At 44.3% G+C, this 20,738-nt stretch overlaps 2 protein-coding genes and 1 pseudogene across 2 annotated transcripts in view; all 3 read left to right on the forward strand.

Annotated features, from left to right (window-relative positions):
* The first annotated feature begins 6,086 nt into the window (after nucleotides 1–6,086).
* On the forward strand, nucleotides 6,087–6,197 carry LOC142146858 (U2 spliceosomal RNA; annotated as a pseudogene).
* A 327-nt stretch (nucleotides 6,198–6,524) lies between these two features.
* LOC142143227 (uncharacterized) lies at nucleotides 6,525–13,894 on the forward strand. Its single transcript, XM_075200937.1, has 3 exons — nucleotides 6,525–7,549; nucleotides 12,185–12,317; nucleotides 13,886–13,894. Exons 1-3 carry the CDS (start codon nucleotides 6,594–6,596, stop codon nucleotides 13,892–13,894), a joined length of 1,098 nt encoding a protein of 365 aa, XP_075057038.1. The 5' UTR covers nucleotides 6,525–6,593.
* Nucleotides 13,895–16,494: 2,600 nt separating this feature from the next.
* The window catches only part of MAP3K4 (mitogen-activated protein kinase kinase kinase 4), a 93,462-nt gene continuing 89,218 nt past the window's right edge, over nucleotides 16,495–20,738 (forward strand). The window contains exon 1 of the mRNA XM_075203265.1: nucleotides 16,495–17,049. Within this exon, the coding sequence (XP_075059366.1) occupies nucleotides 17,045–17,049 (5 nt within the window). The 5' untranslated portion in view covers nucleotides 16,495–17,044. The remainder of the gene's footprint in view (nucleotides 17,050–20,738) is intronic.

A 20,738-nucleotide genomic window follows, 5' to 3' on the forward strand; every position in this document is an offset into this window, starting at 1 on the left:
ACGTTATCCATATACACAAAAATGGTTCTTTACACCATAAAGTTTGCAGTTCCCTGTTTCTGAGAAGAGATTATCATCACAAGAAACATTACATTCAATGTAAGCTACCTAAGGGAAACCTGTTGCATTGCTTCAAATGGTTCAGACACATATTGAGAATGAAGTTGAGATCCCAGGGTGCAACAAAGGTCTTCATATGAAGTTGAATCCTCTTCACTGATTGAAAAAAACCTGACAAGCCAATCTGATGTCCAAAAACACACTGTGCAGAAATATTGAAATATTGGCCAGAGCTGGTTCCAGCTTAGGTTCTCACTATATTATACATTTTTTTTAAATTTTAAAATAGTTCACAGAAAAGTTATTTTTCCTTGCCTGTCACTAACTTATTCTGAGATTCCCTTATGATTCAACAGTGACTGCTTAATCTCCCTGCCATCAAAACTAGCCCCTGGATTATGAACTGGTTCTTGGTGTAGAATATCTGACCGAAGAGGTAGAGTCCAAGGTTGTTCTAGAAGCATCTTACAGGCTACTGTTAACCATGGATGTTGTAGACTTCTAGACTTAGCATACCAGTTGAGGTGTAATGGGGCTGGAGGTGCGGGTTACAGCTGTATTGCCAGATCAGACTGTTAAACTGGGAGCACCTCAGTCACTTTATCAGCCAAGTGCTTTGAGTGCCAGATTATTGTGTGCCTTCACCAGTGTCTAGCATTATTCATGTTCCTGATGTCTCTTTGTATACCGGACCTTTGGCTTACACTTGTCTCTTCCCAGTGCCTATAAACATTGAGCAGTTGTCATTAAACCTGTCTGTGCCTAATGCTGCACCTTTGTTTACATTGTGTGATAAATCCTGGAACTTTGCTTTGACTACAGTTATAGACTGCACTTTGACTATACTGTGTACCAGACCTTTGCCAATGATCATTGCTACAGATCTTTCATGGATGCTAACTGTGAGTACTTATACTTGTAAGCTCTAGTGTTCCACATGCTTGTAAATAATCACAATTTTTGGTACAGACTTCTTGTTCTTCTTAGCTTGAACCAAAGTATTTAATACTTTCCAGACTATCATCATCTTCGGGAGTTGTCTCTGTGTTGGTGCAGTATGATTAAGACTAATATTAACCCTTGTAAAGCCACCAGCCTCTGGGGTTCATTACCAAAACTAACTGCGCAAATTATTTACAGCAACCATTAAAGGCAAGAGGACTGATGGAGAAAAGAAGGCAAGACATACCCTAGCTGGAAGGACCATAAGATTTAAAGATTTACAACTATACTCTTTGTTCCTTGAACATTGTAGAGGAGGAATAACCTGACTTTTTTGATGATCTATCTGACACCATTTGGTCTATTTGGTGGAAGATTAAAAATCTTTGACAGCAGTTGACAGATTTACCGATTCAGGGTCCATTTTCCTGGATGAGCTTACTTTTGGCTTAAGTAGGCGGCCATGACATTAGGCTTGTCTGCAACGTGGAGTGCAAGAGTGACTTCAGATTTTCCTCTGCCCAGGACACAACTATTTTACTTTTGCCATCATGGTGATATTTCTACTTCCTCCTGTGACAAGACCGGGTAGCACAGTAGGAATAATGGGCCAACCTGGTCTGTCAGTCAGTGGGCCATTTGAGCTACATCGACCCACCCAGTTTAATAAATGCTGCCTGGTTGTCGAATCCAGCATTGTTTTGTGATCAAAGAGGGCCAGGGAGGATGCCCACAGGAAGTATGGAACAGCTGGGGACTCTGACACGACACAAAATAGTGTAAGGGTTAAGAATGGGAGGGTCTGGACTCTATCTAAGATCAGGAGGTGGAATTTGATTATTGACTATTATCATTGTCCTAGCACGTTCCAAAACCAGACTTGAATGCAGGGAAACAGAAGGTGGGCTTCTGCTAAGGTCATATTCTCCCTCCACCCCTGTTACCACCCAGAGCCCAGCCACTACCCATGAAAATAGATCATGGCCCAGTTTCCATCATATGCTAAATATGTCTTTAGTCATATTCTGATTGCTGCAAGAGCCTCCTTAGCTCAAGGTTGGAAGTCACCACAGATACCCTTGATATCGAAAGTAGTGGCCAAGGTGCAATTCAGCTTTGAAATGGAGACAGAGGGGATGCCCTACTCCACTGCCACCTCGTCCCCGATAATGAAGTGGTTCAGCTGGCATGTGTATGTTACGAACTGAGAAGGAACCCGCGTCCAGACCAAATAGACTCTGATTTACTACCTGCATCTCCTACACTTAGCGAAGTTCCCCAATGTCCCTATTAGTAGTTCCATGGTTACCATTCGACCAGTGTAACTTTCACGAATTGGAAGGGATCCTATTAGGTTCCCTCCCTCATGTGTTCAATATGGTTTAACAGCAGAATTGTTTAATGTGTTCCCCCCACTATGTACCCTTTCAATCCTTCCCCTTTTTATTTTGTGTCCTTTCCTTACCCCCCATCCCTTTCTTCTTTCTGTACCCCATAATTTTTGAAAAATTAATAATAAAAATACTATTGAAGTTAAAAATAGATCATGGCCCAGAAGAATGGCCAAAAAAGGGGCAAGGACTGGGAGATTTTGAAGGGAGTTAAAAGGTAACCCTGGAGGGACATTATGGTTGTTACAAAGGGATTTCCTTGGAGAAGGACTTAGACAGATGTTGAGTAGTTGTATTCTATCAGTGCCAGAGGAGATCATTTGAACAAGGAACCTGCTCAGTCAGATCGGGTGCTGTATCCTTGAGACTGATTTGTCATCACTGACATTGGGCGATTCTCGTAGATTCTGGAGTATTGGAGAACTTTCATCCGTAGGGAGACCGATGCCCAGAGTGGTGGTGAGCTGGTGGAGAGTTGGCCAAGCGGCCTGGATCAACAATTACACAGACCCACCAACTGGATCAAAACCCCTGGCACAATATCCCACCTGGATTGTTCAACTAGGGGCTTTGTTGCCAGGAGATTGCGACTTTTGGGACTCTGAGCTGTGAGGTAACCTGCTGGAAATTTTATTGGGGTTTTTGCCGACACTGAAGTTACTGACACTTTTCAATATTTGGTGGGAGAATACGTTTCTCCTTGGGGAGCAGTGTGTCATTTACTTTGTGTGAACACATTTGATCTTAAATGAAGAGGTATCTTATTTCAGTCTCCAGGACAAAACCATGTTACAATGCAAGGGGTGCAAACTAGTTTTCTGTTTTGCACATAAGTTAAATACTGACTGTTTTTTCATGTAGCACACAAATATCAACTTTAAATTTCAGTGTACAAATAAGCTATCAAGTATTTGTGTGCTACATGAAAAAACAGTCTGTATTTAACTTATGTGCAAAACAGAAAACTAGTTTGCCCCCCTTGCATTGTAACATGGTTTTGTCCAGGAGACTAAAATATGATACCTCTTCATTAAAGATCCTTAATGAATCAGGCCCGAGGTCATTATCTCTTTCTTGCCTTCTTACCTTTGTGAACTGTGAACCTAGAGGGTCGGGTACCTAGAGAACTACAGTTCCAACTCTGGTGCCTTTGCATCCTTATTTTCAGAACATTGAGATGTAATCTACTTTCTCTCTATGACCATGTTCCTTATGCTATTTTGCCAGGAGATGGGCTCCCAAGTCTTTGAACTGGAGTATTTCATGCGTGTGGTCCATTCTGACTATAGAAGCAACACTTCCCATTCCTTTAGTGTTGGATCCTGCCAACACTTGAGCGACTTCCTGTGGGTTCTTGCTAATTGGGTCACTTGATCTAGACTGGAGATGACAAGCCAATGACTGGATATTGGAGCATCTTTCTTTTGTTAAAGACACTTTGTTTCTCACAGTATATATAAGGACCCCAGGAAAATGACTTGTTGTGCTGGCACAAAATTAATATATTTGCCTTGATATTGATCCAGCCCTGTGTCTTCAGATAAGACATAACTTGACCTGTCCTAACTCAGGATGCTGCCCAGATAAGGCAAGAGAGTGATTCAATGGGGGGAAAAATCCCTGAAGGATCTATTCTAGTGCGTATTACTCCTCTCATTCTCCAGATTGGGGCAATTCAACGGGAGAGCATTTCCTTCTTAGTGATCCAGAGATCTACCAATCTGGTCATTCTTGGTCTGCCTTGGCTATGTCTCCATTCTCCCACTTTAAACTGGCAGTCTGTCATATCCTGTCCTTTCAAGGCTTATGAATGAACTCTTCTGAGACCTCTTGTATCAATTCGTAGTCATCTACTTAGATGACATCCTCATCTTCTCCAAGGACCTGGTATCTCATCGTAATACGTGTTGGAGGTTCTGACTCGGATCAGGAGGAATCGTCTGTTCTGTAAATTTGAAAAATGTACTTTTGAGCAGAGGCAAGTACCCTTCTTGGGGTATATCATTTCCGGGACCGGGCTACAGATGGACCCCACCAAATTGAGGGCCATACTTGACTGGCCTCAACCTTCTGGCCTTAAGGCTACTCAACGGTTCCTAGGATTCTCTAATTATTATCGCCGGTTTATTAAAGGATACTCTACTTTAGTGGCACCTATCACTGCATTGACCCGTAAGACTGTGAATGCTAAATTGTGGTCGGCTGAAGCTACCAAGCCTTTGGTATACTGAAGTCTCTCTTCTCTTCTGCACCCATCCTCCAACAACCTGATTGCTCACGCCCTTTTGTCCTGGTGGTGGATGCGTCTTCTGTAGGTACGGCAGCAGTGCTTTCACAACAGAATGTTTCTGCCAAACTTCGTCCATGTGGATTCTTTTCCCGTCGCCTATTACCTGTTGAAAGGAACTTTGGTATTCGTGAATTGGCTCTTTCTGAATGGAGGCATCTCCTGGAGGGAGCACAATTTCGTATAACCATCCATACTGATCACAAAAATTTGCTATACTTACGTACAGCCCACTGTCTGAATGCTCGGCAAGCAAGATGGTCCTTATTTTTCTCCAGCTTCGATTTCAACATCACCTTCCGTTTCTGGATCTAAAAATATCAAGGCGGATGCCCTATCTCACTCATTTGATCCTGCTGACGCAGAACCCTTGGAGGAGAATAAATTCATTCTGGATCTGAAATTGGGGGCAACACACCTCAATAGAGATTGCCCTCCGGGCAAAACTTTCATTTCTTCTCATCTTTGTACCAAACTCCTACGATGGGCTCATCGTTCTCTCTTCTTCAGCCATGCTGGCATTTGCAAGACTTGGGATTTGTTATCTTGAAACTACTGGTGGCCTTCCTTACCTGATGATGTAAGGAAATTTGTTTCAACTTGTTCTGAATGTGCTCAACACAAGACTCCCCGAAGGAGACCTTATGGACATATGCTTCCGTTACCTGTCCCTGAGTACCCTTGGTCGCAAATTTCCATGGATTTCATCACTGACCTTCCTCCATCCAAATCTTGTACAGTGGTCTTAATGGTCACGGATCGCTTCTCTAAAACAACCCATTTTATTCCTCTCAGAGGCCTTCCATCTTCCTCCTCCTTAGCCGTGATATTTTTTTTAAGGAGATATTCCACCTCCATGGTTGTTCTCAACACATTGTTTCCGATTGAGGATCCCAGTTCATATCCAAATTCTGGAGATCCTTTTGTAACAAATCTGGATCTGATTTTTCCTCCGCATACCACCCCCAGTCCAATGGTTTGACGGAGAGAACTAACCAGGAGTTGGAGAAATGTTTAAGAATTTTTGTTTTGGCTAATCAAGATAACTGGGTTATCTCCCATCCCAACTGGGATCTTCTCCCATGTGCTGAGTTTGCTCACAACAATCATTTCCACTAAGCTATTTCTAACTCTCCCTTTTTTTGTCCTTTATGGCTGTCACCCTAAATTACCCACCTTCACTCAAATATCACCTTCAGTGGTTCCAGCAGTGGATTCATTATTTCGCAACTTCTCTCACATCTGGGAACAAACCAAGATAAACATAAAAAGAGCTACCATTCATTCTAAGGAAGCTTACGATAAGAGAAGAGCTGGTCTAAAATTTGACTATCGGTGACAAGGTATTGCTATCCACCCAAAATATTCGTTTGAGAGTTCCCAGTAAGAAATTCGCTCACAAATTCATCGCTTCTCTGCCTTTTGGCTAAGATCAAGTGTAGTATCTGTTCTTATCAGTTTACCAACTACCTGGTGGAGGTTATGCTGAGTGTGGCTCATCCGATAGCGCACTCTAACATCGGTGAGGGGCTGATGTAGACTCTGCTGCATGGTGCACTTGTCTCTCTCCTGCCCAAAACCCAGAGGACATACCTGAGTGTGGCTCATCCGATAGCACACTCTAACCCTGGTGAGGAACTGTTTGAGACTTGTGTTACCCGATCAAAGCCGGCCAGGAGCAAGAAGACCGACCCCGGGGAAGAAGCGCTGCCGACCCCCCCTGCCTGCCGGGAATAAGACGCCGGGAGCACCTCCAGCTGAAGAAGCCCTCCTCTCCTCGGGCCCTGCTCCACCGGAAGAAGCGCCCCCTCTTCAGCGGAAGCCCCTGCTCCTCTCCACCCAGCGGGAGGATATCTGCACTGCTCCCTCCACCCCGGAAGACCAGCCTCTCTGCCCCAGGAAGAGCCAGGACGATGGCCTCAGCTACCCCAGCTCCTGCCTCCACCCCTGCTCCTGCCCCTGGGAAGAAGGGAGGAAAGACCACCGCCCCGAAGCCTCCCCCCGTGGCCGGAACCTCTGCCTCCACTGCCCCTGCTACTGCTGGACAAGGCCAGCCCAGCCAGGACACCCCCCAGAAGACCCCCACTCTGGAACCCTGGATGAGGCAGACCGTGGTCCTGAAGCTGAAGGAAGTGGAAGGAAGGGTCCCAGACATGACGGCCAAGACCTTCGGTAAGAAGATGATCCTGGACCAGGGCTTCTCCAAGGCTGAAACCCTCAGCATGCAGAATTACCTGAAAGGGATCTGGTACATCACCTTCGACTCCATTGCCATCTGTAAGAGGTACTGGGAGGCAGTGAAGACTGCGAGACCGGAGTCTCCCTTCTCCCGCTTCGTGGGGAACTGCCCCATCCAGAGAGAGGAGAGAAGAGTCACGGTCTCCATGAGAAACCCTCACACCCCTGGTAAGGACATCGCTACCTTCCTGAGCCGCTTCTGCTCCGTGGTCAAGGACCCCTCCAAGATCCTGGATGTCAACGGCTTCTGGACAGGCAAGTGGTCCATCATTATCAGACTGAGGAAAGACAGCACGGCAACTGACGGACTCCAACACCTGCCATCAAGCTTTGCCCTGGGCGGCTCTGCCGGCCTTCTTCACTATGCCGATCAGCCAAGGAACTGCAGGAAATGCGGCGAAGCTGACCACATGGCGAGAAGCTGCAAAGTCTCAGCCTGCAGGAACTGCAAGGTGGCGGGGCACGAGTCCAAGGATTGCCCAAGAAAATTGTCCTGCAACCTCTGCGGCCTGGCCAGCCACATCTACAGGGACTGCCCCCAAAGGGCCAGATCCTACGCTGCAGCTGCCGGGATTGGACTGCCAGAAAGCGGACCTGCCCCTGCCCTGCAGCCCAAGCCAGCCCAGAGGAAGCAACAGAAGCCCACACCGCAGCCAAGAGCTGGTAAGATATCTCCCACCCCTGTTGTGACAGCACCCCCCTCCCTGCTGTCACAACACCCCCCCCCTGCAGTAGCACTAACCCCCTCCACCGCTACTGCAGCTCCCTCCCTTTCCCTGGAGGATTTCCCCCCCTCCTCCCTCTTGTGTCTGCAGGTGATGAGAACAAACAAAGGAGGAAGCGGAAAGAGCTGGACAGCCCAGCTGGCGACTCTGACCCTTCCAAGAAAAAGGCAATCGAACTAGAAGAGGACCCTCTCCCGTCAGAGGGGGCCCTGGTAGAGATGGTGGATGAGTTGCTGGATTCTGAGCAGGAGGAGGAAGAATTCCTGCAACTGCCCCAAATCTGCCTATTCGACCAGCTAGTGGAGAAAGGTCTGCTCCCACCCGAAGGGGACACGGGCAGACCGGACCAAGTCCCACCGGACGAGGAGGGTAACTGATGTATTGACTGTGCTAACTCTCTTTTTTCTCCCAACTAATGGCTAACTTTTCTCTTTTTACCATTAATGTGAGGAGTGTGAAGGATAAGATTAGACGTCAGTCTGTGTTTACCTTTCTTGACAGTCAGAAATGTGATGTTTACATGTTGCAGGAATGTTCTCTCCCTTTCTCTAGTTCCTACAGGCATCTGGGGAGGCAGTGGTCTCACGGGCCCTCCTATTGGTCTGGGGGGAGTGACTGTAAGTCTGCAGGGGTCGCCATTCTTATCAGGGGAAGCCTCTTCACACTAGATTCCGTCCAGGAGTTTGTCTGCGGCAGATTGCTTATCGTAGATGGCTCCTGGGCGGGTGAGCCTATCAGGCTTATCTGTGTGTATGCATCCCCGTAAGAATGAGCGTTTGGAGCTTTTCCAGACCCTGCGGGCCCAGCTCGCAACCACCAGGGCGGTAGTGATGGCTGGGGACTTTAACTGTCCTATAGAGGAAGATGGTAGGAGTTCCTGTACTAATGCTAAACTTGATGTTTCTTCCAGGTTGTTGCAGGAGATGGTAGCCGAAGCATCCTTGCGGGATGCAGTGGGATCCATGGGGGCCGGCTCTGTGAATTATACTTGGAGTCGCCCCGATGGCTCAGTGCGTTCCCGGATTGACTTTGTGTTTACATCGAGAGCGGTAAGACAAAACAGGCATGTCATGGTTCCCTGCTTTTTTTCTGATCATAGGGCCATTCTCTTTGAAGGTGTTCTGGGTCACAGGTTTCCTCCTGGCCCTGGCTCTTGGAAGTTGAACTGCGCTCTGCTGGGAAAGGAAGAGGAGATGGTTGAGCTGAGGGATGCCTATGTAATGTGGAAAAATGACAAAATGTATTTTGACTGTATGTCTAACTGGTGGGAGTATGTCAAGGGCAAGTTTCGCAGTTTCTTTCAGGCTAAAGGCCGCAAACAGGCGTGTGAGAGGAAGAGACACTTCAGGAGGCTTCAGCGTCAGCTGCAGTCCCTGCTGGATCTCCAACTCTGCGGCTGGGATGTGAGGGATGATCTGGCTGAGGCCAAGGGGGGCCTGAAAAGGCACTTCGAGGAAGAGGCCAATCGCATCATCTTCCGTTCCAAGGTGGAGAATCTGGAGAAGGGTGAGAAATGTAATTCTTTCTTTTTCAGAAAACTCCACTCCGGCCACACGCCCCTGACTGAGCTGCGGGACGAGTCTGGCACCCCCAGGAGGGGGAAGGAGGGCGTCATGGGAGTCGTCACAGACTACTACGGCAAACTCTACTCCCCTAAGACTACAGACGACGACGCGGCTGAATCTTTCCTGTCAGGTATTACTAACCCTATTGATCCTACAGGTAGGGCAGCTATGGATGCCCCCCTCACCTTGGGGGAGCTGCACTCTGCCGCTAAATCCTTTAGGCCGGGCAGGACCCCGGGCAGTGATGGCCTCCCAGCCGAGCTCTATGTAGCGCTGTGGGACCTCATTGGCCCGGACCTGCTAGAGCTGTATGAGGAGATGGTGGTGGAGGGCAGGATGCCTCCTACTCTGAGAGAGGGCTTGATCACGATTTTGTATAAGCGCAAGGGAGAGAGATGTGACCTCAAAAATTGGAGGCCCATCTCCCTCCTGAACGTGTACTACAAGATTTTGGCCAAGGTACTAGCCAACAGGCTAAAGGTTGTCATTGGGCGAATTGTTCATCCTGATCAGACTTGTGGCATTCCTGGTAGAAGGATTGCAGACAGCCTTGCGCTGCTGAGGGACACGGTTCATTATATCAAAGACCGCCATGCACATGTGGCCCTGGTCAGTCTTGATCAGGAGAAGGCCTTTGATCGTGTCTCTCATGGTTTTATGCGTAAGGTTCTGTGCAGGTTTGGATTGGGTGATATGTTTTGTTCTTATGTTAACCTGATGTACCTTGATATTTACAGCTCGGTGTTGGTAAACGGCTGGAAGACTGACCCCTTCTCTGTACTGTCTGGGGTAAGACAAGGCTGCCCTCTTTCACCTCTCCTTTTTGTCTGTTGTATAGAGCTCTTTGCGATGTCCATCAGGCGAAACCCAGAGATCAGAGGGATCACCGCACCGGGTCCAGACCGACTAGAGGCCAAGTGTTCGCTCTACATGGACGACGTCACTGTCTTCTGCGCTGATCAGCGTTCGGTGGCAGCACTCGTCCAGACCTGCAACAACTTCGGCCAAGCTTCAGGGGCAAAAGTCAACTGCGGGAAGTCAGAGGCCATGCTATTCAGGCAGTGGCACTTGTCATCCCCCGCTACATTCCCCTTCACAATCAAGCTGGACTTCATCAAAATCCTTGGAGTTTGGTTTGGTGGAGAGGAGGCGGCCCTGAAGTGCTGGGAAGAGAGACTGGCAACAGTCAGGCAAAAGATTGGACTGTGGAGCCTCAGACGTCTTACCATCGAAGGGAAAGCACTGGTACTGCGCAACGAGATTCTTCCCGTTCTTCAGTACACGGCCCAAGCTTGGCCACCTCTTGCTGCCGTCTGTAAGACCATCACGAGGACAGTCTTTCACTTCATCTGGGGCTCCAAAATGGACAGAGTGAAGCGGTCAGTTATGTACAAGGAGCCCCACAAAGGTGGGAAAGGGATTCCAGACATCCCCACCATTCTGCGGGCTTTCTTTGTTTGCAACTGTATCCGTAGGACACTCCTTGAAAAGAACGTTTGCTCTGCTGGGAAGTCCATGTCCCGCTTTTTCCTTCTTCCTCTTTGGAGGAAACTTGGTTGGGACAAGTGGGACAGCTCCTTCCCTTACAACTGGACTACACCTTGGTTTTACCTGGATGTTGGACAATTTGTGAGGGAGCACCATCTGGAGGGACTTAAACCAGACTTGTGGAAACCTAAAACTATCCACAAGCTCATCAGAGCTAAGGACATTATGGAGTCTGTTCCAGGGCTCCCTGTGGCCGCGGCCAAACATGTTTGGGAGAATGTGGCCTCTGAGAGACTGACTAATGGACATAAAGACATTGCATGGATGGCCATTCAGGGGGGTTTGCCTCTCAGGACATTTATGCACTCCCGGAACCTGTGCAGATATGTTCACTGCCCCTTTTGTATTACCAAGAGGGAGACTGCTCAACATATCTTTTGGGACTGTCCCACTGCACAGGCATTGTTGGATGCCCTGGAACATGAACTTAAGGACAGTGTGCCCAGGACTTGCCTTTCATACCATTCGGTATTTTATGGATTATTTCCTGGGACTCACACCGTTGAGGCAATACAGGAGGCCTGGCGCCTTATGAACTGTTTTAAGGACGCTATGTGGCTTGCCAGGAACCGCCTCATCTTGAAGCGGGAGATGACCATCCAGGACTGTCGCAGGCTTATCCATAGCCTGTTAAGAGACTATAACACCCTTGACAGTCCTGAGGAAGATGAAGACGACGATTGATTGTAATTGATTGATTGTTGTCTCCTCTTCTCCTCCTCCCCATTGTGTCCATTTCCAATAAAAAAACTTTGGTTTGTGCTCCCCTCCCTCCCCCCCTTCAACCCACTCCCCTTCACAGCATGAAGTATTATTGAATGTCATGTCTATTTATGCACCCTTCCCTTTGTGTCTGTTCTCAATAAAAACTTTTTGCTCGTGACTCCATCACCCTACCCCTCTCACCTACCTCCCCCTCACATCCAATGTTATTTTATTGCACTGTGATACGCTTTAAAGTTTGAATGGTTAGTGCAGTACTTGATGTATATAGTGTAGGATGTCATGTCTTGTACTTTATGCCCTGTATTGTACTAAAACGTATGCATGATCATGTCTTACGGTGTACTGTGTACACTTGAATGAAATGTATGAACTGTGTTTTTTGTACTTTATACAAAATAAAGCTACTTTTTCAATCAAAAAATAAAAAGAGCTACCATTCATTCTAAGGAAGCTTACGATAAGAGAAGAGCTGGTCTAAAATTTGACTATCGGTGACAAGGTATTGCTATCCACCCAAAATCTTCGTTTGAGAGTTCCCAGTAAGAAATTCGCTCACAAATTCATTGGGCCTATTGCTACTTCTGAGGTCATTAATCCAGTAGCCTTTAGGTTAAGTCTGCCTCATTCCTTGCGTATACCTGATGTTTTCCATGTTTCCTTGCTGAAACCGGTGGCTACCAACAAGTTTTCTACTCCTTCCAGGGCTCCTCCTCCTATTGTTGATCAGGACCAGATTGAATATCAGGTAAAACAAATTCTAGACTCTCGTAAAATCAGAGGTTCCGTACAATTCCTGGTGGACTGGAAGGGCTACGGTCCTGAAGAACGCTTCTGGGTAAGAGCTGCTGACCTTCATGCCCCCCATCTACACAATTTTTTCCATAAGAAATTTTAAACCTTTTTAGGTGTCCGGAGTCCACCTTTAGGGTAGAGGGTACTGTTACAGACTTACCTCTCCTTCGTTCCAGCACCGCTCTGTCTATGTCGGAAGGCGCAATTCCGGGTTCGGCGGTCTCGGGGCGGGGGATTTGAATCTTACCTGGTATTTAATCTTCACTCTGACACTCGATGAGTGTCAGAGCAACTTGTCTGCTTCCTGGCTCCTGTTCTCTTCGTGGATCTCTGTGCTTGCAGCGCCTGTGTACCAGTACCTGCCTGTGTAACTATTCTGCCTCTCCTGCCCCTGTGTACCACCCGGCTTGCTGACTCTTCTTTGATTTCTGGTGACCCTGACCCGGCTTGTCTGATGTTGCATCGCCTCTGTCTTGTACCTCTGCCACCAACACGTGTACCAAACCTGGATATTCTTCATGCTGAGCCTTCTTGCTGATTCTGTACTACATTGCTCCCTTGTGTAACAGTCCCGGCTGTCTGACTACGCTCTCTCTACTTTCTCCTCCTGCCGCTATACTATATCTTGAGAAGACTCCCGGCAGCTAAGCCCATCCCGCCTTGCAGCGGTTCTTGGTGAACACCGGGGAGTTGACTTTGACAGAACATCACGAGATTCTATTTTGTATCCTCTCCTGACAATGTCCAGAATCCACTGATCCCGAACAGAATGCATCAACATTTTGGTATAATCCATGATTCTGCTGCCCACTGGAATCAATGAGGGCTGGGTCAGGCAATAATTATTACAATGCTTTTTGAACTGGCCTCTCATCCTTAAGCCTGAAAGGGGTGTTTGGATGTAATAACAACACCTTGGGGGGAATTCAATTGACTGTGAAGTTCTGATGAACATCAAGGCTATGCATTGTTACCGCTTATATGGTAAAAATATCCGCTTATTTTTGCTTGCACCTCTATGAAGCGCAAGAATAACGAGGGATGTTTCTGCGAAAAAAAATCTACACAAGGAGTCTCGCGGACATTCCGGAGACACCTTGTGCAGACTTTTTTAGAATTGAATTTCCCCCTTTGTCTAGTGTACAGTTACATCCTTAACATGTTGGCAAGATGAAGAGGAAACGAAATTGATAAAGAGGAACCAATATATTTAACCCTTCCATCTTGTGGCAGATGGTTGGATGTACCCCCAGAAAACTTCTAAATCATGGTATCTAGCTTGTCATCAAAGATCAAGAAACTTTCAAAGGAATTATAGTTAGACTATACTTAGTATCTGCTGCCCATGGACACAGCCAGAGTGCTCTTTTAACTACTGTTGATGAAGCCATAATATCCCAAGATGCCTCAAAAGGAATTATATTCCTCTATGCATAATTCCAATGTTTTTTTTAGCAAGTATTATTAATTTTCTCTTGAACATCAACATGAACTTTCTCCCCATAGTCTGAATGCTCTGCACACAAGAAGACATGCCCACACAAGCCTTTAAGGTAGTCCCAGAAAAAATATTATGTTTCTTTAAACAACTTTGACTCTTTCTATCCACAGGATCCCTAAAGGGAGAACCATCTTCTAAAGGAATAATGGTCCTAGCTTACAAACTAGCTATTGCCACATCCATTTTTTGTACCTAAACTCCATTTCAGTGCTTCTTTATAAAGAAATACATGCATTCTATTATTTTAAGGTTAGACTGCTGTTTTTCCAACTGATCCAAGGAAAAACATAGTTTATTTCCTGCCTGTACCAAAGGCTAGAAGGTACTAACCAATTGTTAAAGCTGCAATGGAGGCTTGAAGATTAAAAATATTTAGTCCAATATACTATCAATTAAAAACTTTATTTCTTCTGAATGTTATTTAAACATAAAAATATAAAATTAGCTTAAATGATAAATAAAATCTAGAATTTTTTAGTCATTGAGGTGCACTAACTCTGGTAATGAAGGGGTATAATTTAAATTGGAAATGATGGTTTTTATAGCATCTATTGTATAACAAAACTTTGTAAATGTTATAACGTGAATAAAAAAAGAATAAGTAACTTACAAAAAACACTACGGTTATTGAGTGTGTGCCTCAATTGTATATTGAATGTATAACACTAAGGTTGTTGAGTGTGTGTCTCAATTGTATATTGAATGTATAACACTAAGGTTGTTGAGTGTGTGTCTCAATTGTATATTTAATGTATAATAATGAAGTTCATCCAGAAACAAAACAGTTAATGTGTGTATGGTCAGTGTGACAGGATGGACCGCCTATGCCACCCTGTCTGTTGTTGCTGGGAACCGGCTGAGCTTACTTTGCCACCGTTCCCTTTCATTATCCCAAATGCACCCTCTTTTGCCGCAGTAGGAGGGGCTTACAGGTGCTACCATCACTGGACTCCTTACCGGCATCCTTCTGGGTAACTGACGCTGCTAGCATATCTTGTTGCTGGTGTACCTGGGCTGGTACTCCTGACCTCTTACTATGGATCAGGGAAGCTGTGGATGGATCCCCCCTGGCCTATCGCACTGACCAGGGCTGCATGGGTAGCAGGCAGAGCGGTGGTACCAGAAAGCTTGGGTCCAAACCTCAGAGACAGCCGGAGAACAGATTAGATTTAGGGTCTAATCTGCAGGTCACAGGAATACAGCAATACTGAAGATGTTTTCAAGCAGGTCTTTGAAGCAAGTGATGTTTATTTGCTCCCACACTGGTTGGAGGTACCAGTGATCAGGTCAGATAAAAATCAGAAGAACAAGTTTCCAATACAAGCTAGTGCCTTTTATACAGCTCAGACACAGGCTATTTTTAGCATCAGGATATAACCTGTTTACACAAACATGGATTTACATGCATTGCAAAGCCAATAATATTTACACTTAGCTATGAAATTCTTAAAAACCTTGCTGTGATATCCTGCATCTTATTTCAGAGGCAGGATACATGCAAGCAAGTCAAAAGGTCTAACTGACATGAATACCTTCTTCAGACAGTCGACGAATACACATTTCCACAGAACAACACAAACCCAAACAAGCCAATTCCCCACATCACAATACACCAAAGGCTTTGTTAACAAAGGCTCATTGTATCAGATATATACATCATACATAATGCATTACCTCTAGAAAGGCTAAACAGAAAAAAAACACATTTTCTACCTTGGTCTCAGAAATAAAGATTTCCTATCTCAAAATATACACAATATCAAAAATAAGTGCATGTGCAATTATATAAATAAGTGCCCTGCGCTATTTCCTTTAAATTAATTCATACCATAAGTTATTTATGAGTGATCCAGTCACAGTCAGTTTTAGTAACCTAGGAGTATATTTACTAAACTGCTGGTTTATTTAATTTGGAAATGTTGCCTTTAGCAATCAATCAGATTCTAGCTCTCATTTTGTAGAATGTACTAAATAAATGATAACTAGAATCTGACTGGTTGCTATAGGCCACATCTCCACTTTTTTAAACCAGCAGTTTAGTAAATATAGCCCCTAGAGTCTGAGTTAGGTGCACATTTTAGCAGCCAAGTAAACTATGTTGCACTGCAAGGTGAGCAAATGCAAACTTATTTTGTATGGAGGACAAATACTTCATGCTGCACACACATACTGGCCTGCATTTTAAGTACAGAGCCAAGCGCCCCGTCCCCTTACAATTCTAAATCAGGATTATGCATTTTTGTGTAATTGGATTTGCTAACTCTAAATCAATCACCTTTTATGTACAGCAGGTGAGACGTATTTGAAACGAAGGACAGAAAATATAAAGTCTAGTAGTTCCATATAGTTATTACTATTTATGTATATTCTAGTAATGCATATGCATAATTGCCTTTCCATGATACTACTTAAAGCGTTAAAGTATTGTACCTTTCATGTTATTGTGTATCCGTATTCTGCAAATATTAGTCATTTCCCCCCCAAATGCATCTTTGTGCTAACTCACCATTTCCCCCATTATATTGGCATCTAAAAATGAGATAAGTATTTCATGGTAAATTATTTTGTTACTACATTATAAGGACATTTGAATATTATAGTGCAGCGATTCTTAACCTCTGACGTAATCAGCGCCATACTGTATGCACTGACAATGAGAAACACTTGAGGGCAATCTGTCCTTAGCTGGGTGATAAACCGCCTCTCTGCAAGCAGTGCTCAGTAAATGAGTCACAGCCGCTGCACAGGCCTCAATGGAATAATATCCGTGACCTGCCAGCTGAGGGCCCCACTCGGTGACATCTTATACAACATTGCCGTCATCCTCGTTATCTTTGGAATGTAATGCGTGTTATCAACCTATTTAGTATCGACCTCATCCTGCATAGATTTGGTCAGCCCCTGCCCACCTCCATATGCAAACCAATGCCTGCTAGCGTGCCTCCCCTTTGCAGCTGCCTAATAGTGATCCTCTGTTGGAGAATGGGAGAGAGCGCCTGCGCGGGAGGATCCGGCTCCCTTCCTGGCAAATAGTGAACCACTCGGTATTTGTCGATTGCATCTTGCAACCAGAGGGGTCGAGAGAAAAAAACCCGAAAACAAACTCCCCCCAAGACGTTGGTCTGTGTATACAACCAAAACAGCAACTTTCCATTTTGTGTTTCTGCTGCATCAAAGGTCATTAGACATCATGCATGTGGTGTGGATCCTCAGGGAATCCATTAGGATGCTTTAAATAAAAAAAAGACTTGGACGTGAATTTTGTTCCTATGAGGTATGTGATTTTGAATTATTTATTGATTAACGCAACATGCAGTCATGCACTCGTCACGATCGTGCTCATTTCAAAACGCAGACATGCATACAACTTATACGTGCACCTATGTAAGTTGTGAACGGCCAGAGTGCCTCTTCTACACCCCGACGGTTTTTAGCAGAGTAGTCGCAGCCTTGGCTCGTTGCTATAATGAAAATCTCCCTTTTTATATTCTAGTACTTTTCCCTCTTTGTGCACAGCTGGTCCGGGGGAGATTTATTGACTCTTGCTGCACAAATCCCAATGCATTGATTTTCTCATCCGAGTGGAATATGTTTTTTTTTATTTATTTTTTTACATTTGTGGGTTGTTGCCCAAGTGAAAAGTTATTTTTTTTGTTTTTGTTTGCAGTTGTTTTAAATAGTAAGGGAATAAGTGACATTTAAATGGTTGAGTTGCAGAGATGCTAGTTGGTTGCTCTAACAAAGCTCAGATGGTTTGATGAGGGAAGTGACATGTAGTATAAGGGCAGGTTACCTGATGTGGTTATTGTGCCTTACTGTAAACTTTTTTTTTTTCTAAAGTGACTGTTCATAATTAGTTCATTTACTATTTTTTTTTAATATTGTTATAACTTATTTCACGATGGTACAGTCTGTATTATTGTTTGGGGTTTGGGCAACAATTCTCACTGTGAAGGAGTGGGTGGCATTTGCAACCTGTTTTACATCAGAAGGATGGCACTTCCTGTCTGTGGTGCATTGACCTCTGTTGCAGTTTGCCCAATTGCTCTATTTGAATCCTGGACCATTTTGGCACCAATTTTAGTTTTATCTTGCCTAGCATATGTACATGTAGATCCTATTGATTTCTTAATTGCACTAATTTGCTGAAATTCTATAAATTTACAGTGCAGTTCTGACATCTGTATTAAGCACTGCTTGTTATAATGCTGTGCTATAATGTTTTGTGTTAGAGTTTCATTGCCATGTACTAGTTATAATGGTACCCAGTGGATGCATTGTCAAAGAGGTATGAGTTGGAGAAGACAAGTCGAGGACACAGTCTAGTCCAGTGTTGACTAACCTGTGAAACTACAAGTCCCAGCATGCTTTGCCAATATAGAGCAGCTTATTGCTGGAATGGTATGCTTGGACTTGTAGTTTCACAACACCTGGAGTGTCACAGGTTAGCCAACACTGGTCTAGTCAGTGCAATGCATAATATGCAATGTCACTTTAAAGGTGGCTTGAAATTAGTTATTTACAAAATTGCTAGCTCCTGATTTTTGCCTAGCTTCTAACTTTAAGACTAGTCTGTCCTGGCTTGTGTTTAAATATTTCCATGATTATGTAATTATCATATAATGTTAATTATTGCTTGGGCTGGTCTGCTTTGCAGAAGGAATCGGAAATCCACTTCCTAAACAAATCTTTAAAAAGGATGTCCACACACAAGCTTTTTTTCTTTGTATATTCGAAATAGCGCTCATTTATAATAAAATCTTGATTGCTTGTATGTTATCAGTCTCCTGTAAAATCCACTTAACTTTCTTTGTAACTTATCTGGATAAGGCCTCATATCCACTTGTAAAATGCATGTAAGCTGATTTGACAATAAAAACTATTGTATCTAGTGTTACCATTCCCAATGGAATTTAGTTGTAGTTATAAACACATTGCAAAGCTTACAGTGATCTCTAAAATGCAAGTAGGTATGAGATAATACCAGAGCCAGTAGATGCTATCCTGGAATAACCCATGATTTCAGGCATGTATCCTTTGCTGTGACTGCAAAATTTGTGAGGGCACTAGCTTTGCAATTTGAAATATGCACGTGTACAGTGTATTGTGTGGAACTGCAAAGCCATGGAGTTGTGATTATATGGAAAGGCAGTGTTGTCCCCAGAATTTTTTTTCAGGCAGGTGGCATAAAGTAGTAGCCAGGTGGGGGCAATTGTAATACTTTGTAGTAATGTTGTAACATTTCGGAGGTTATTGTCCACACCTGCCAGGACTGGCCATATTGGTGGTCAAGAGTCTAACACACACACTGCTGGCTGTAGTGCTCACATAGTGCCTGTTATAATAGGAGAAACAATGGTTTATTCTATTGTATTAGGACTCTGTTGGGTTCCAAGAGCAGGATGACAAGTAGAAACAGCCCGGTGGAGCACCCTGGAAATAGGTGCTGGAGAGAACACTGAAGGAAGTAAATTACAAATGCTTGATAATGGTTAAATTTATGTAACTACTAACATGGTTTGCCTTTGAAGTACACATCTAAAATGATAGAAAGCACTATAGAGCATTGTAAGACACCAACAGGGGGATGGGGTCTTCATTAAGTAGTGACGTGTTGCCAAAGCCTTGTGTGGTGAGGCTCCACTGGAGATGTCCAGGCTGATCTTATCGCTCATCAGGGGCATATTACGTGGACTCTTATAGCACTTTGCATTTAGTTGAATTCCCCCCCCCCCCTCCCCCCCCCCCAATAAAAAGTCCCTTCAAAAATTTATATTATAAACATAAAATACAAGTTACATTATATAATTGAGTTACTAATAACATTCACAGTTAGATAGTTTGACATTGTATTTACAGTTCTTATCTAGCCGAATGCAAGATATTCTGTTATCAGCCAATTTCTACCAAAGGTGGCTTGTTTTCTGTGTTCTTTGTTGAGCAGGAAGTCAAGAAAATATTTCACCCCATGATTCCATATTGCTTAAAACAATTCCACCCTGACAAATTCCTGAACATCTTTGTAAATGTTATTAGTAGCTCAATCTTATAATAAACCAGCTTGTATTGTAGGTTTAGGTGTCATCTAATGTGGATGCCTCTTAAGTTACTTCTACCGTGCATCCATATAGAGTAGCAGCTATGCAGGTCACTGACAAATCTCATTTTGAAAGAAGCCATGAACAAGATACAATTGTGTAATGTGTTTTTAAAATGTAAGTATCATTTAATGTTACATTGTATACAATTTGATATTAAGAGACAAACAGTATAATAAGTCTACACCAGTCCTGCCAGCTATCTACTGGCACTGCATGCTAGGGCTTATAGTTGCACAGCATCTGGAGTGCCACAGGTTGGCCAGGCCCGGTCTAGACAGTTTTATTATTTTTTGCCTGTTGGTGTAAAAATTATTTACTGCCGTTTTTGTTTTATAGCCATGACCTGGAATTTTATAATGAAAACTTAGTTTTGTTCTAGCGTTACATAGGAATGAAGAGGAACATATGTTAAGTGCAACCTAGGAGCACATATCATATATGCAAATTTGTATGCACAGTGAATGCTGTGCATTACTATGGTGCTGATATTAAACACAGAACATGTCATTGCAGCATGCTTTGAGATTTACTTCTGTAGGACATGCAATGCCATGTAGATGAATGATCCTAACATTTACTACTGATTCAGTTTGTTGTGCATACAGTCTGCAGTATTAATGCATCATATCATTCGGGGCAGCACGGTGGCTAAAGATGGTTAGCACTTCTGCCTCACAGTGCTGGGGTCATGAGTTCAATTCCCGACCATGGCCTTATCTGTGTGGAGTTTGTATGTTCTCCCCGTGTTTGCGTGGGTTTCCTCCGGGTGCTCCGGTTTCCTCCCACACTCCAAAAAAAACCCCATACTAGTAGGTTAATTGTCTGCTATCAAAATTGACGCTAGTCTGTGTGTGTGTGTGTG

Source organism: Mixophyes fleayi, chromosome 3, assembly GCF_038048845.1.
Source record: "Mixophyes fleayi isolate aMixFle1 chromosome 3, aMixFle1.hap1, whole genome shotgun sequence".
Classification (NCBI taxonomy): domain Eukaryota; kingdom Metazoa; phylum Chordata; class Amphibia; order Anura; family Limnodynastidae; genus Mixophyes; species Mixophyes fleayi.

Excerpts from the sequence above, each read along its gene's own strand:
- LOC142143227 (XM_075200937.1), top strand. The coding sequence starts at position 6,594 with ATGGCCTCAGCTACCCCAGCTCCTGCCTCCACCCCTGCTCCTGCCCCT. Across the intron at positions 7,550-12,184 it reads CCCAAGCCAGCCCAGAGGAA|GGCTCCTCCTCCTATTGTTG; the intron begins GCAACAGAAGCC and ends TACTCCTTCCAG.